The sequence below is a fragment of the Neolamprologus multifasciatus genome, chromosome 4 (assembly GCF_963576455.1).
Source record: "Neolamprologus multifasciatus chromosome 4, fNeoMul1.2, whole genome shotgun sequence".
NCBI classification, from domain to species: Eukaryota; Metazoa; Chordata; class Actinopteri; order Cichliformes; family Cichlidae; genus Neolamprologus; species Neolamprologus multifasciatus.
In genome coordinates this window covers 392501-407500 of record NC_140442.1, presented here as the reverse complement: position 1 = coordinate 407500, position 15000 = coordinate 392501, and the positions used below count along the sequence as shown (strand labels likewise).

The 15000-nt window shown below is 49.8% G+C and overlaps 3 protein-coding genes across 4 annotated transcripts in view; all 3 read left to right on the top strand.

Annotated features, from left to right (window-relative positions):
• LOC146519334 (leucine-rich repeat-containing protein 3-like) overlaps positions 1-7124 on the top strand; it is an 8007-nt gene extending 883 nt beyond the window's left edge. Inside the window, exons 2-6 of one of the 2 annotated variants that reach the window (XM_085156456.1) lie at positions 1663-2011; positions 2308-2433; positions 2521-2682; positions 2753-2831; positions 2966-7124. In XM_085156456.1, the coding sequence (XP_085012582.1) occupies positions 1763-2011; positions 2308-2433; positions 2521-2682; positions 2753-2831; positions 2966-3198 (849 nt within the window). In that variant the 5' untranslated portion in view covers positions 1663-1762 and the 3' untranslated portion in view covers positions 3199-7124. Of the gene's footprint in view, positions 2012-2307; positions 2434-2520; positions 2683-2752; positions 2832-2965 lie in introns of both variants that reach the window. The other variant, XM_085156455.1, reaches the window with a different exon arrangement.
• Positions 7125-7215: 91 nt separating this feature from the next.
• Positions 7216-12975, top strand: psmd3 (proteasome 26S subunit, non-ATPase 3). The gene is made up of 12 exons (XM_085156454.1): positions 7216-7498; positions 8749-8939; positions 9191-9331; positions 10651-10787; positions 10864-11054; positions 11133-11236; positions 11328-11442; positions 11588-11707; positions 11789-11892; positions 11997-12152; positions 12489-12539; positions 12741-12975. The coding sequence occupies exons 1-12, from the start codon at positions 7318-7320 to the stop codon at positions 12816-12818; spliced, it is 1569 nt and encodes a 522-aa protein (XP_085012580.1). The 5' UTR covers positions 7216-7317; the 3' UTR covers positions 12819-12975.
• Positions 12976-13085: 110 nt separating this feature from the next.
• The window catches only part of LOC146519332 (uncharacterized), a 10552-nt gene continuing 8637 nt past the window's right edge, over positions 13086-15000 (top strand). Inside the window, exon 1 of the mRNA XM_085156451.1 lies at positions 13086-14845. The gene's annotated coding sequence lies outside the window, so the exon portion shown is untranslated. The remainder of the gene's footprint in view (positions 14846-15000) is intronic.

The window sequence follows — 15000 nt, the reverse complement described above, 5'->3', positions numbered from 1 at the left end:
ATTTGGGATGTGAGCAGCACTGACAGCTGCACAGCTTAGTGGAGATGCAAGGTTAGCGTGGAGGTAAATATAGTGACAGCACTGAGAGTGGGTGAGGTGTTGTTCAGAGCGGTGATGGAGCTGAAACAGGGTTTAGAATAATATTGTAATAATACTGTATAATAATAACAACAACAATAATAATATAATGATATTGTTGCTAATTTTACATTTGTGGGTGAAGACTGTTCTGAGCAGATCAAACATGAAACAAAGGCGCGTGCGTCCTGTCAGCGTGCGACAGCCCCGTTTCCTGTCCGTGCGGTCAGACCAGAGCGCTCTGACGTGATCGGACTCTGATGTTTGTTTGGTGATGTCACAGAGGACCAGTCCTCGGGACGCGTCTGTGCTTCGGCCTGTTGTCTGAACTAAAACGTTTGACCTCAAATAAAACAGGAGTAAACGTCTGACACGGGGAAGGCGAGCACGCCGCCGGCCTCCATCACTGACCTACAGTCAGCTTTAGTCTGTGATCCCATGCCAACATCAAACTGAAGTCTGGATGCAGTGCGGCTGGGTCACACCTGAGTCAGGACCCTGTCAGGGAGGGGCTTGAATGGTTTCCATGGCCACACATTATATCAGCGTTACAGGACGTGACGCTTTATGTTCAAATAACGATGATAAATATTGATGAATACAAAAACACATTTGTGGTCTGTCATGTGACTGCTGTGAAGCGTTGCTCACGACCTCAGCACAGGTGATGATGATGATGAACTCACTGCAGCTGTTACAGTACGCTGAGTGTGAGGCTTCTGAGTGGGAGGAGCTCAACACGGTGAGCGTGGATGGATGTAGTCCTGCCGTCAGCTGGAGGTCACTTCACTGTAATCCTGTCAGTTTCTTATCAACAACAGTTCACTACTGAAAGAGCACAACAGGCTTTTATTGTGAAAGGCAAGGACAGGAAGAGTCCTTTTGAATAGAAAACACTGAGGAAGAGGAGTCACATGACAGGATGACAGAATTCCTCCTTTTACGCGAGTGCTGAGACAACAGGAAGTTTGAATCTCAGTCAGATTTTTCCCTGGATCAATAAAACATGAACAATGTCACACTGATTATTATTGATCTGAGGCTTTATTGATCCAGCTAACAGTAAGAACTCGAGTGTGATCAGAATAAAGTTTATTTGTAGCTGTGACCAAAGGCCATGTTTACCACAGTGATGAAAAGTTTCAAAGTAAAAGCCTCGTCGGTGTAGCGGAGCCCAGAGGAACAGACCAGCAGCTTTAAAGGGTTCAAAGGTTAACTTCTTTTTTCTTCTCTCTTCTTAATCCCTGTGGGAGGATTTAATCTGATAATCTGCTCGTTTCCTCGTTGGCTTTATGAATCCGTCTCCTTCATCTTCTTCTCATCCCTTTGTTCTCCTCCTCCTCACTGCGTGTAATCCCCGCCTTAATCTTTTGTTTCCTGTTGTTTTGTTACAACATTGTTTTATTCCAGAAACTTCCTCTCCTGGCGCCTGATATCAGTAACGAGTGTTAATAACAAGTTAATAATGATTATTGATCAGCTGACCGTGATGGTGTGTTTCTGACGTCTTTATTCCAACAAACATCAGTGTGAGGACTGGAGTCTGCTGGGGGCACCACTGAACTTTGAACTGTTTTTCTGCAGACAGGCTCCACCCCCGGCTCCCTGCTGCCGAGTCAAAATGGCCGCCAGCAGCTGAACATGTGACAGGAAGTTGAAGTAACAAGTCGACTGTGTGATCATCATGCCCCACGCCAAGCACCTGCTGCCGATGTCTTCCACTGCGGTGGATGTTTCACTGCAGAGGATGCCCCGCCTCCTTTTTCTTCTTCTTCTGGTCTTGCCGTCGCTCAGCCCGGTGTCGGCCACATCACCGCTCACTGTGGCACTGTGGCGCCGTGGCAACCGAGTCGCCACTATCAGCGCCTGCCACCGATTGGAGACAGCAGACGGAGGACTGACGGTCCGCTGCAATGGCCTCAGACTGACCCAGGTGTGTGTCTGTGTGTGTGTGTGTGTGGCTGCTTTTCCTAGCTTCAGGTGGACTTTAGCCTCCGACCCGAGAAGGAAAACTAAACTGACTTTAAGTTCTCAGGCAGGATGAGGATGTTCATAAAGCTTTAGCAGACGGGATGCGTGTGTTTGTGCGCTCACAGTATCCAGGTGTGTTTGTGCGCTCACAGTATCCAGGTGTGTTTGTGCGCTCACAGTATCCAGGTGTGTTTGTGCGCTCACAGTATCCAGGTGTGTTTGTGCGCTCACAGTATCCAGGTGTGTTTGTGCGCTCAGGTACCCATCGGCCTGCCTAACCGCACCACTCGTCTGTTTCTGAATAAAAACCTGCTGACCTCTCTGGCGGCCGACGCGTTCTCCAGTCTGTTCCTGCTCGACGAGCTCGACCTGTCACATAACCAGGTAGTGAACAGCTCTTCGTACCAGTTTAGAGTATGCACCAGTTTAATACCAGTAAGACACAGCAGGATCATACTGTTTCGCCCTCAGCTCTCCTCACTTGAAGACGGTTGCTTCCATGGGTTGGACTCGCTTACTTTCTTGGACCTGTCGTACAACCGCCTGTCCACGCTGGAGCTGCCGGTGCTCGGCGGTCTGCAGATTGAGGCCAACCTCACACATAACCCCTGGCACTGTGACTGCAGGATGCAGGTGTGCACAGCTGCAATGATGTGTGTCTGTAGTTCACGCAAAGTCATTACAACTTTCTGTTTGTGTTTAGATGTCCATGCCTCAGTTGGATCTGGACCCGACCTCACTAGCAGAAGTTGTCTGTGCAACCTCTGATCTCCCAAACCTCGGTGAGCTTTCTCTCAGCAGATGTGCTGGACAAACAACACACAACACATCATTTTCCTTCTTTTATACCATTTTGTTCTTTACTTTTGGCTACACACTGATTTATGGTCTGACGCTGTGTGATGTGGTGTCACAGGAGCTGTCGGGATACCACTGGTTGTGCTGACGGAGGACTGGGATCTGTGTTTGTCTGTGAGGAGAACCACTGATGTGGTGACACTCGTCACCATGTTCCTCTGGCTCTTCATGCTCATCTGCTACCTGGCCTACTACATCCGCCAGAACCAGGCGGTCACACGCCGAAACCTGGAGTACCTGAAGTTACTGGAGAGCAAAAATCCTTATAAACCCAAAAAGACAACTTCATGATGAGCCTGTCTAGAGTTACCCACAGCTTTTCCCTCAAAGACATCCGTAATGACTTCCAGAGCAATTTCTTTGCCCACAGGTGCCCACGGGACTCCGGGTACCTTCTGATCAGTTGCTCCCCTCCAAAAGTTACAAAAGCACATAAAGGACTCCTTAATGATGCAATACCTCCCTGACACTCAGCATCTCTAAGGAACCACAAAGCTTCTCTAGAACGTGATCATGTACTTTAGGTCTTCCTCTGAGAACCCTGTAACCTTCTGAAGCACGTCTTCAAAGTGTCCTGTGAAAGATTTCTACAACATATTCAAGTCCTCCTAGAACCTTCTCAGTCTCTTCACAAGCCCATGAGCCCTTCACAAGGACTCTCAAACTTTCCTGTGACTTCCTTATAGAGAGTGTTTGTTCTCCTAGAGCAGGAGTGGGCAATCTCAGTCCACGAGGGTCGGTGTCCTGCAGGTTTTAGCTCTCACCCTGGGTCAACACACCTGAATCACATGATTAGTTCGTTACCAGGCCTCTGGAGAACTTCAGGACATGTTGAGGAGCTAATTTAGCCATTTAAATCAGCAGTGTTGGTTCGAGGACACATCTAGAACCTGCAGGGACACCGGCCCTCGTGGACTGAGATTGCCCACCCCTGTTCTAGAGCGATGTGATCTGAGTTTCTCAGCGATGTCTGATACTAGTTCTTCACCGACATGGTCCCGGTGGTGGTGCAGATCCAGTTTGGTCTTGGTACCTTATCAGAACCAGCCTACATTGCTGGCTTTTTGGTACCAGTTCAGACTTTTTGCAGGAGAAACACGTGAAACTGGTTGTAGACAGGATGCTGGCCGTGCTTAGGAAACATGAAAAGCTGCAGTAGTGTCTGTTCACCTGGTTACTAACAATAAACAAAAGTCCTCAAAGTTTGTTCTGCAGTTTTGTGTATAGGAGCTATGTTCTTTTCTTCTGAACTTCACCAACCACAGCATGGCTGTGCAGAAGAACGTGTAGGTACACAAAGACTACCCATCCTCACATCTCACTGTGAGGGGCCCTTCACCTGAGAGGCGATGCTGCTGTATGGGCAGATGGTGATTTTGGGCTGACCTCTCTGTGAGGAAGCCGCAGGGATGCGTGAGAATGTAAAACGGGTCACTGAGAGGTTACTGAGGAAGTTCTAGGATCTTCCTCAGGTGGCTTCCACAGTCAGGACCGCCCTGAGTGGTTTTTACACCAGCAGGGGAAATTTCTTTTTAATAAATGAATCATGACAAGGGAACTGTTGTTGCTCTCCACGCGAAGGTTCACAGGACGGTCGTTTGGCTGTGAAGCTCTTCAGGAAGTACTCTGACCTTTCTGACACCACCATGAGATTTTCTTAATATAATGCCATAATGTCATCGGTCATCATCCTACGGTTTCACCCACACAAAGACATATTGGGCCTCGAAGTTCTAGAGAAGCATTTTGGCAGTGTTGGGGAGTAACGGAGTACATGTACCGCCGTTACGTATTTAAAATTCTAAATATGAGTAACTGTATTCTGTTACAGTTACCATTTAAAAGGTGGTATTTAGAATACAGTTACTTTGTTGAAATAAATGGATAACATGGCGGTCTTTTCCTGTTTCATATGTTCGGCTATGCTCTATTTTTGGTAATTCCACGCCGGTGGAAACCCAAACAAACACGCATTAAGAGGCTCTGATGTCTGTGTCTCAGTCTCACGGCCCACGTCACCTCTACTTGCAGCAGCATAATGATTCGAAGAAATATTTTTTAAAAATTATTCACAAAAATTGTTTAATATGAAGGCAACAGGTAGAGTGTTACAGTCATAGCCCTAAAGCATGCAGCCTGTTGGAGCAGCCTTTCAACGCCTCTCTCTGTCTCTGCTAGCAAAGTTGACCCAGACAGTAAAGTAAAGCTAGTTTTCAGCTACGAGCCGACACAGAACCCACCGTATTAGCCAGAGGTCCCTTTACTACGGTTCGGAGCCGCGGACCTGTTTTATATACGTGCAGAATAGTTTTCTACACGAGATCGCTGCAAAAAGTGCAGCCTTACCTAATGTCCACCTACTGTTACTCATTTATATTAAGATTTAAACATCTAGTTGGTGTTGGTATGGAGAGTAACCTTCAGTAACAGTAATAAATCACAGCAATAGTACATTCATGTAGTTGTAAACAGCATGATAATATATTAAGTAATCCAAAGTATTCAGAATACGTTACTCTCATTGAGTAAAGTAACAGAATATGTTACAAAATACATGTAATCTGTAGTGGAATACATTTTAAAAGTAACCTTCCCAACACTGCATTTTGGTTTCTTGAAGATGTTTGAGGTGGTACGTGTGATTCTGAGAACTGTTCCCTGGCTCTCCATCAGCCCTGTTTCTTTGAACTGTGTCCTCTGTGTTCAGTGAGCTCAGCCGTCATTCTGACTCCACATGTGAAATAAACCGTTTGTTCTGCTGTTCATGTCTTTACTCTTATTCTGACTTCATTATTCTGACTCTAAAGTTACAGACACCATCGTTATGTTCGCCCAGTGTTGGGGAGTAACGGAATACATGTACCGCCGTTACGTATTTAAAATACAAAATATGAGTAACTGTATTCCGTTACAGTTACCGTTTAAAAAGGTGGTATTTAGAATACAGTTACTTTGTTGAAATAAATGGATTACACGGCGGTACTTCCCTGTTTCATATTGTGGCGGGTCAGGACTGTTTGGGTTTTGTTTGACAGCTACGTTCTGTTGTTCCAGGCAGCGTTACGGTTGCCATGGTTACAGGGTGACGCTCTCTCTCTGCGTGTTTCCTGGGTGAGAGAGGCCTTGTTGTTGTTGTTGTGCTAAGCTAACAGGCAGAATGCTACCGGTATAGCTCTAAAGAATGTAGCATCATGGGCAGTGTAGTCCGTGCTGCAGGGAGAATGGACTGTCATACACGTTATGTGTCTGTGAGCGAGGGAGGGAGAAAAAGGAAAAGTACGAGCTGTCATCGAGCAGAAACGGGAGCTGGAAGCATGTAAATATAATAATAACCACTGCAGCCAAGAAGAGAGCCTGACGAGCCCAGCTGTAAGTAAGCTATTAAGACTCGACTGTACACCGTGTTCCTGTTTTCCTCTGAAACAATAAGTTCTGTTGGAGCAGCTTTTCAACGCCTCTCTCTGTCTCTCGCAAGCAAAGTTGACCCAGACAACAAAGTAAAGCTAGTTTTCAGCTACGAGCCCGACACAAACCCACCGTATTAGCCAGAGGTCCCTTTACTACGGTTCGGAGCCGCGGACCTTCAGTAACAGTAATAAATCACAGCAATAGTACATTCATGTAGTTGTAAACAGCATGATAATATATTAAGTAATCCAAAGTATTCAGAATACGTTACTCTCATTGAGTAACGTAACGGAATACGTTACAGAATACATTTTGGGGCATGTATTCTGTAATCTGTAATGGAATACATTTTAAAAGTAACCTTCCCAACACTGTGTTCGCCACTTCATATTCAAATAACATCAGTTAGTAAAAATCTAATGAAAGAAATCACAGTGTGTTCGGCACAGTCTGTGGATCCCTGCAGGACTTTCATATGTCAGAAACCCAGGATCAATGCAACGCACTAAAACACATCACACACACACACACACACACACACACACACACACACACACACACAAGCCCGTTCAGCTATCTTAGTGAGGACCTTCATTGACATAATGCTTTCCTTAGCCCCTTAGGCTAACTCTAAGCATTAAAAATGAATGCCTAACCCTGACCCTAAACCTAACCATAACCTAATTGTAATCCTGACACTAAAACCACATTTCGAGCCTCAAAAAAGTCTTCAAACTTGTGAGGACCAGTGAGTGTGTGACTCACAAGTGACTGTTGGTTCTCACAAGTATAGTGGAATGCCGATTATGGTCCTCACAAAGATAGCTAGACAGGAACACACACACACACACACACACACATCTGTGATCGATTATCGAGCCTGCGCTGCTGTTTCCGCTCTCTTCTGCTTCTGCCTGCCATATCCCAGAATCCTCTGCGCCACAGAATAGTGTCCAGTCATTGTGGGTCAGCTCGGTTCGGTTTCATCCACCCAGACACAGCATGAAGGAGACCGCGGCCAAACGACGCGACAAGGCGGGAGGCCGGGACCGGGACTCGAAGGCAGAGAAGCCGAAGGAGCCGAAGGAGGTGGGCCCAGAGCCGCAGGACGTGGAGATGCCTGAAGAGGAGGCGGCTAATGCGGCCAAACAGCCAAAGGAGCAGGACAGCCTGACCCTGGACGGTAAAACTCTTCAAACACCAATACCGATACCCCCCAGCACAGACCCGGGAACGGGGTCTGTGCTGGCCCGGTACCGAGAGTCACGGCAGCTCGGCGGTTAGCCTATTAGCATGAGGGGCTAACAGCCCCAGAGAGTCTGCGCGTCATTTAGCTTAAAACCGACACCAACCTCTCTTCGCGGGTCCAGACCGGGCCCCGTTCCCCTTCAGACCGGCACCAGAACCCCCCCCCCGAAAACAGATTTGATGGTAAACTGGTCTCTGAGTGCAGAGAGAGAGAGCTGTGCAGGACGTAACAGCAGAGAAATAGGACCTCTTCCGCCCGTACATTACACAGACGCCACATCGGGGAGACCGGTCAGAACAGGTGGCATAAAGAAAAACAATGACATGTACGACACAATAAGGAGGAGAGAAACAGAGGGCTCTGCTCTTTGGTACGTTTGTCAAACATGAAGCGTAGTTTGATCTTCTGCTGCTGGTTCAGTCAGGTTTGGTCAGAGTGATGAAACCTGCAGCTCAGAAACGGCGTCTGTGGACGATCCACGCTCGGTGTTTGCATGTGTCTGCTCCCGTTTACAGTTTTAGCTGTTTGGTGGTTGTTGAAATAGTTGTGTGAGCTTTAACCTGAGATTCTGGCGTTAAAATACATTTATATTGAAATCATTCAGGATTTAATGAATCGTTGAAACCCAGCCTTTGAAGGATAAACATCAACATCAGTTTGTCTGAGACTAGCACTGGGTGATATGACCCAAAATTCATATTCTTTAGCTGGATGGCGATATACGATATATATCTCGATATTTTTAAAGCCATAAAGTAAGAACAAAGAGAGAGTTCTTAGTCACAGCTGTGTCCCAGATCTCACACAGGCTTTTTATTAACATACAGCGCAGATGTACAAGGAAAGATTACTCAGAAATAAATTATCAGCACTTATTAAATAACAATGCTCCATAAATAAAAGTAGCTCGTTAACGCCGTCCAGCCCCACGCACGGGGCGACCCGCAGGAACTCGTTAACAGAGATTTGCCCCGTTAATGCAGTTATGGCGTTAACGTCACGGTTCTCAGGAGGATGTAACTGTCACCGTGCGGCACAGATGTAAGCAGCTAAGCTCCTTCTCTGTAGCATCTGCATGGATGGAGGTCAAAGGTCGCACGAAAAGGTGTAAACATGAGGATCGCGCTGAGCCGAGGTCTGTGGGTCATGTGACTGGTGCTAATGTCACCCCCCCTCCCCCACAGATATTAAGGAGCACGTGAAGCAGATCGAGAAGGCCGTGTCGGGGAAGGAGCCTCGCTTCGTGCTCCGCGCTCTGCGGGCGCTGCCGTCCACCAGCCGCCGCCTCAACACCAACGTGCTCCACAAAGCCATCTGTGGCTTCTTCACCAACAACGCCGCCACCCGAGACTTCCTGCTGGGCTTCCTGGAGGAGGTGAGCAGAGATGAGCTGCAGCTTTGAATTAATGACAAACAGGAAGTGAACTCTGACCTCTGAGAGCCGCATCATCAAACAGTAACCTGATTATTTATAACAAGGTGATCGATTCCTGATCAGATGGTGTGTGTGTGTGTGTGTGTGTGTGTGTGTGTCTGTGTGTGTGTCTGTCTGTCTGTGTGTGTGTCTGTGTGTGTGTGTGTCTGTCTGTCTGTCTGTCTGTCTGTCTGTGTGTGTGTGTGTCTCAGCCGATGGAGATGGCCGACGGAGACGTTCAGTTTCGTCCTCGCACGGGGAAGGCGGCGGCAGCTCCTCTGCTGCCAGAGGTGGAGGCGTACCTGCAGCTGCTGCTGGTGGTTCACCTGACCAACAACAAGAGATACACTGAGGTGACCCGCCCCTCACTCACCTGTGTGTGTGTGTGTGTGTGTGTGTGTGTGTGAGAGAGAGAGACCCGCCCCTCACTCACCTGTGTGTGTGTGTGTGTGTGAGAGACCCCGCCCCTCACTCACTTGTGTGTGTGTGTGTGTGTGAGACCCCGCCCCTCACTCACCTGTGTGTGTGTGTGTGAGACCCCGCCCCTCACTCACCTGTGTGTGTGTGTGTGTGAGACCCCGCCCCTCACTCACCTGTGTGTGTGTGTGTGTGTGAGACCCCGCCCCTCACTCACCTGTGTGTGTGTGTGTGAGACCCCGCCCCTCACTCACCTGTGTGTGTGTGTGTGTGTGTGTGTGTGAGAGACCCCGCCCCTCACTCACCTGTGTGTGTGTGTGTGTGTGTGAGAGACCCCGCCCCTCACTCACCTGTGTGTGTGTGTGTGTGTGAGAGACCCGCCCCTCACTCACCTGTGTGTGTGTGTGTGTGTGTGAGAGACCCCGCCCCTCACTCACCTGTGTGTGTGTGTGTGTGTGAGAGACCCCGCCCCTCACTCACCTGTGTGTGTGTGTGTGTGAGAGACCCCGCCCCTCACTCACCTGTGTGTGTGTGTGTGTGAGAGACCCCGCCCCTCACTCACCTGTGTGGTGTGTGTGTGTGAGAGACCCGCCCCTCACTCACCTGTGTGTGTGTGTGTGTGAGAGACCCGCCCCTCACTCACCTGTGTGTGTGTGTGTGAGAGACCCCGCCCCTCACTCACCTGTGTGTGTGTGTGTGTGAGAGACCCGCCCCTCACTCACCTGTGTGTGTGTGTGTGTGAGAGACCCCGCCCCTCACTCACCTGTGTGTGTGTGTGTGAGAGACCCCGCCCCTCACTCACCTGTGTGTGTGTGTGTGTGAGAGACCCCGCCCCTCACTCACCTGTGTGTGTGTGTGTGTGTGTGAGAGACCCGCCCCTCACTCACCTGTGTGTGTGTGTGTGTGTGAGAGACCCGCCCCTCACTCACCTGTGTGTGTGTGTGTGTGAGAGACCCCGCCCCTCACTCACCTGTGTGTGTGTGTGTGTGTGAGTGTGTGAGAGACCCCGCCCCTCACTCACCTGTGTGTGTGTGTGTGTGAGAGACCCGCCCCTCACTCACCTGTGTGTGTGTGTGTGTGAGAGACCCGCCCCTCACTCACCTGTGTGTGTGTGCGCCTCGGTAACCAGTAGCACAAACGCCTCTTGTGCGCCGGCGTGAAGAGCTGAAGCTCGAGTCCGCGGAGGAGAAACCAGACGAAGGTCGACGGACTCGAGCCGGGGGACTCTGTGCTGACGGTGACGTTTGTGTTTCAGGCGCAGAAAGTGTCGGACGACCTGCTGCAGAAGATCGTCTCCAAGAACCGCCGCGCTCTCGACCTGGTCGCCGCCAAGTGCTACTATTACCACGCCCGAGTGTACGAGTTCCAGAACCAGCTCGACATCATCCGCAGGTACGTACACACCTTTCTCCTTCCCTGATGACATCACACCCTCAGACAAGCAGTCACACGACTGTCCCCCCCCCAGCTTCCTGCACACCCGCCTGCGCACGGCGACCCTGCGGCACGACGCCGACGGGCAGGCGGTGCTGCTGAACCTGCTGCTGAGGAACTACCTGCACTTCAACCTGTACGACCAGGCCGAGAAGCTCGTGTCCAAGTCCGTGTTCCCCGAGCTCGCCAACAACAACGAGTGGGCGCGATACCTCTACTACACAGGTGAGCTCACAGCCGCGGCGCTCAGGCGAGTCCCCGCCATGACGCCGCGCTCACCCGCCTGTCATGTGACCCACACAGGTCGTATTAAAGCCATCCAGCTGGAGTACTCGGAGGCTCGCAGGACTCTGACCAACGCTCTGAGGAAGGCTCCACAGCACACCGCCGTGGGCTTCAAACAGACGGTACGCACACACACACACACACACACACACACACACGGTCAGGTATCGTATCTGGTATTGATCACTGAAGCATTGATCGGCTCCGGTTCAGGTCCACAAGCTGCTGATCGTGGTGGAGCTGCTGCTGGGAGAGATTCCCGACCGCCTGCAGTTCAGACAGCCGTCACTCAAACGCTCCCTGATGCCCTACTTCCTGCTCACACAGGGTCAGTGTCACACACACGCCTGATCATGTGACACGTAGAGTTATGGCGAAACGATGGTTCTGATTGGAGGAACAATGTGTACTTACCTTCAGATACTCGCAGCTTCCCATGAGCCTCTCTGTTCACTTCCTGTTTCTGTGTGCAGCTGTGAGGACAGGTAACCTGGCCAAGTTTAACCAGGTGTTGGAGCAGTTTGGCGAGAAGTTCCAGGCCGACGGGACGTACACGCTCATCATCCGCCTGAGACACAACGTCATCAAGACCGGTGAGCCAATCGTACGCCGCCGTCAGACAGCGCGCTGCTCGTCAGCCGCGCTCAGTGTGTCACTGATCTGTGTGTGTGCAGGTGTGCGTATGATCAGCCTCTCGTACTCTCGGATCTCCCTCGCCGACATCGCTCAGAAGCTGCAGCTCGACAGCCCCGAGGACGCCGAGTTCATCGTCGCCAAGGTAAACAGACGCGCTCAGCGCTGCCTTTTTAACGCCGACCTCTGCGTGACCTCTGCGTGACCTCTGCGTGACCTCTGCGTGACCTCTGCGTGTTTGTGTCACAGGCAATCCGCGACGGCGTGATCGAGGCCAGCATCAACCACGAGAAAGGCTTCGTCCAGTCCAAGGAGACCATGGACATCTACGGCACCCGAGAGCCTCAGCTGGCGTTCCACCAGAGGATCTCCTTCTGCCTCGACATCCACAACATGTCGGTCAAGGTGAGCGCACCTGAACACACACCTCTCACACACAAGGACTCAAGGTCAACACAAGAATGTGACATCACAAAAGCTCCGCCCACAGACTGCTCTGCATCACCATAACGCTGCGAGCTCTGTCACTTCCTGTCGGCAGAGGTCTGACTGGAAGCCTTCTTGTCAAATCTGTGGAAGCAGCTTCTTCCTCCTGCTCCTCCTCCTCACATTAAAGCAGATTGAGGAGGTGGAGGTGGAGGTGGAGGACCCGGGATCCGCTCGGTTACACAACGTCAGACTTAAGAGTCGATCAGGGAGGAGCGATCACCCCGATGCTAATCTCCCTCTGTCCTCCTGCAGGCCATGAGGTTTCCTCCCAAAGCGTACAACAAGGACCTGGAGTCTGCAGAGGTAACACGCACACACACACACACACACAACACGTGATGTCATGTCTTTAATTGACCACATGGTGGCAGCGTGTGACTGTAGCTTACGCAGAGACAAATCAGAATAAAATAATAAAGATGCACTTCCTGTCATCTGCATTCAATCTGTTTTTTCTGTGCGTGTGTGTGTGCGTGCGTGCGTGCGTGTGTGTGGTGCGTTCAGGAGCGTCGGGAACGCGAGCAGCAGGATCTGGAGTTTGCTAAAGAAATGGCTGAAGATGACGATGACAGCTTCCCATGAGCCTCTCTGTTCACTTCCTCAGTGTGTGTGTGTGTGTGTGTGTGTGTGCTGATGTTACCACGTCAGTTATTACCCAGAATCCCCCTCTGCTCTTGTTTTCTCCCATGGCAGCGTTGCTGCTGTTTGTTTCTCTCTGATAAATAAATTTTTTTGTTTACATGCCTGTTTGTTTGTTTGTTTGTTTGTTCGTTCTCTGGGTGATGATGTCAGTGATGAGGTTTCCAGGTTGACAGTGAGGGCTGGTAGCAGGTGAGAGATGAACAGCAGCAGAGTAACTCATGACTGTCTACAGTAATGCTAATGTTAGCCATGTGCTAACAGTCTTTGGTGTCCGTGCGCTCCTACGGGGAGGGTTGTTAAAGCCAGGAGCCGTGACGAGGGAGGGGGGCGTTATGAAGCTGTGAGGCATAAATAATTAGAATAAATGAACAGAAGTTAGCTGCCCTCCTGATGATCTGTGCGAGAGTCAGCGCAGTAATCATGGGGATAAAAGTGATTCTGAAAAAGGAACGATGTGACGTGAATGCTGAAAGATACTGCAGAGCTGAACAGCAGAGGTCTGCACACTGACGCAGAACAACAGCACAAATTAGAAAAATGAACTGATTCAGTCAAGGTCAAAGGTGAAAGTGTGCAGGAGTCACATGACCTCAGATGTAAAGGATGGACAGACAGAGTCCATCTAATGTTCCAGTGAAGAAGCAAAGGTGGCTGACAGTCTGCAGACTGGACAAGTGGACACTGCTGAGAAACGTTTGTCCCTTCTCTTGTCCCCAGACCTTACATCGTTTTTATTATTCGAAACGTTAAAGTACTATAAATGTGTTACAGTGAGGTTTATATTTATTAGGTATGTGTGTTTTTGAAGCCAAATGCTGCAATTTTTCTGTAAAGCAAATTTACCTATGGGTATAAATAAAGTTACCTTACCAGTTGTTGATGCAGTGGTGTAAACCACACCACCACTGGACTCTAGAGCAGTGTCAGCGTGTTCCCCGGACTGACCAATCACGCTTCTCCGTCTGGCGATCTGATGGACGAGTCTGGGTTTGGCGGTTGCCAGGACAACGGTACTTGTCTGACTGCGCTGTGTAACGTTTGGTAGAGGGGGTTATGGTGTGGGGTGTTCTTCAGGAGTCTTCGTGCTTCAGCAGACCTGTGGACACCTTCATGTTCCCAGTATGTGGACCAGTGTGGGGATGGCTGCTTCCTGTTCCCACATGACTGCACACCAGTGCACAAAGAAGAGTCCGTAAGGACACGGACGAGCCGGTTTGTGTGTCCTGACCTCAGCCTGATCCAACACCTTTGGGACCAATCAGAGCGGAGACTGTGAGCCAGGCCTTCTCCTCCAACATCAGTGTGACCTCACACATGTGCTTCTGGGAGAAGGATCAACACTCCCCATAAACACTCCTGAACCTGAGGAGATCCCTGCAGGAGACGTACAGCAGCACACGGTGGGCCGACATCATATTCCACCCTGTGGATCAACAGTGGGAGCTCACAGGAGTTTATGTAGCCGTCGAGGCAGACGAGTGAATGCTGGATATGATATCACCTGTGAGTTCACTGTTTCCTGTGATCTTTGCACATGTCGGGCCATGAATCAAGCAAACATGATGTATTTTTATAAACAGAAAAACAATTTGAGACAAAACAAGAATAAAAATAAGAAGTTAAAAGATATCATGTGGCCCAGAACACAAATACACTCAGAATTACATTCAGTGTAAAACAAAGTGTGCAGGACTTTACCTAAGAAACTTTTAAAGAGAAGCGCCTGGGCTGTATCATCCAGACAACAACAGGAGTCAAGAAACTGGAGCGAGTCCAGCCCTTTATGTTGAAGAGCTCCTTGGCTTACTGTGACGGGACGACTGAGAGCCTGCACAGACATGCAGGACGTCAGCAGAGGTCACATGACTGTCAGGGCTGAGCTTCAGTGCTTCAGAGGAACAAACACAGACACGGATGTGTTCTCACCAAGAGGCAGAGGGTCTGACTCCTGCTCCACTTTAAAGCAGGTGAGCTGCTGTTTTCATTGTCTCTGTTAACTGAAGGCAGAAACCAGCTGCAGGTGAGCCCAGCGTCTGATGACTGAGTGCAGAAAACAAGCTTTTTCCTCTCTGTGGGTGAACATCGAGGCTTTGCTTTCAAACTTTTAATCTCTGCTCAACGT

Bases quoted from the DNA above. Each gene is read 5' to 3' on its own strand.
- psmd3 (XM_085156454.1), top strand. From the start codon at position 7,318: ATGAAGGAGACCGCGGCCAAACGACGCGACAAGGCGGGAGGCCGGGAC. The intron at 11,443-11,587 runs GTCAGTGTCACA...TTCTGTGTGCAG, and splicing joins CTACTTCCTGCTCACACAGG to CTGTGAGGACAGGTAACCTG. The intron at 12,153-12,488 runs GTGAGCGCACCT...GTCCTCCTGCAG, and splicing joins TCCACAACATGTCGGTCAAG to GCCATGAGGTTTCCTCCCAA.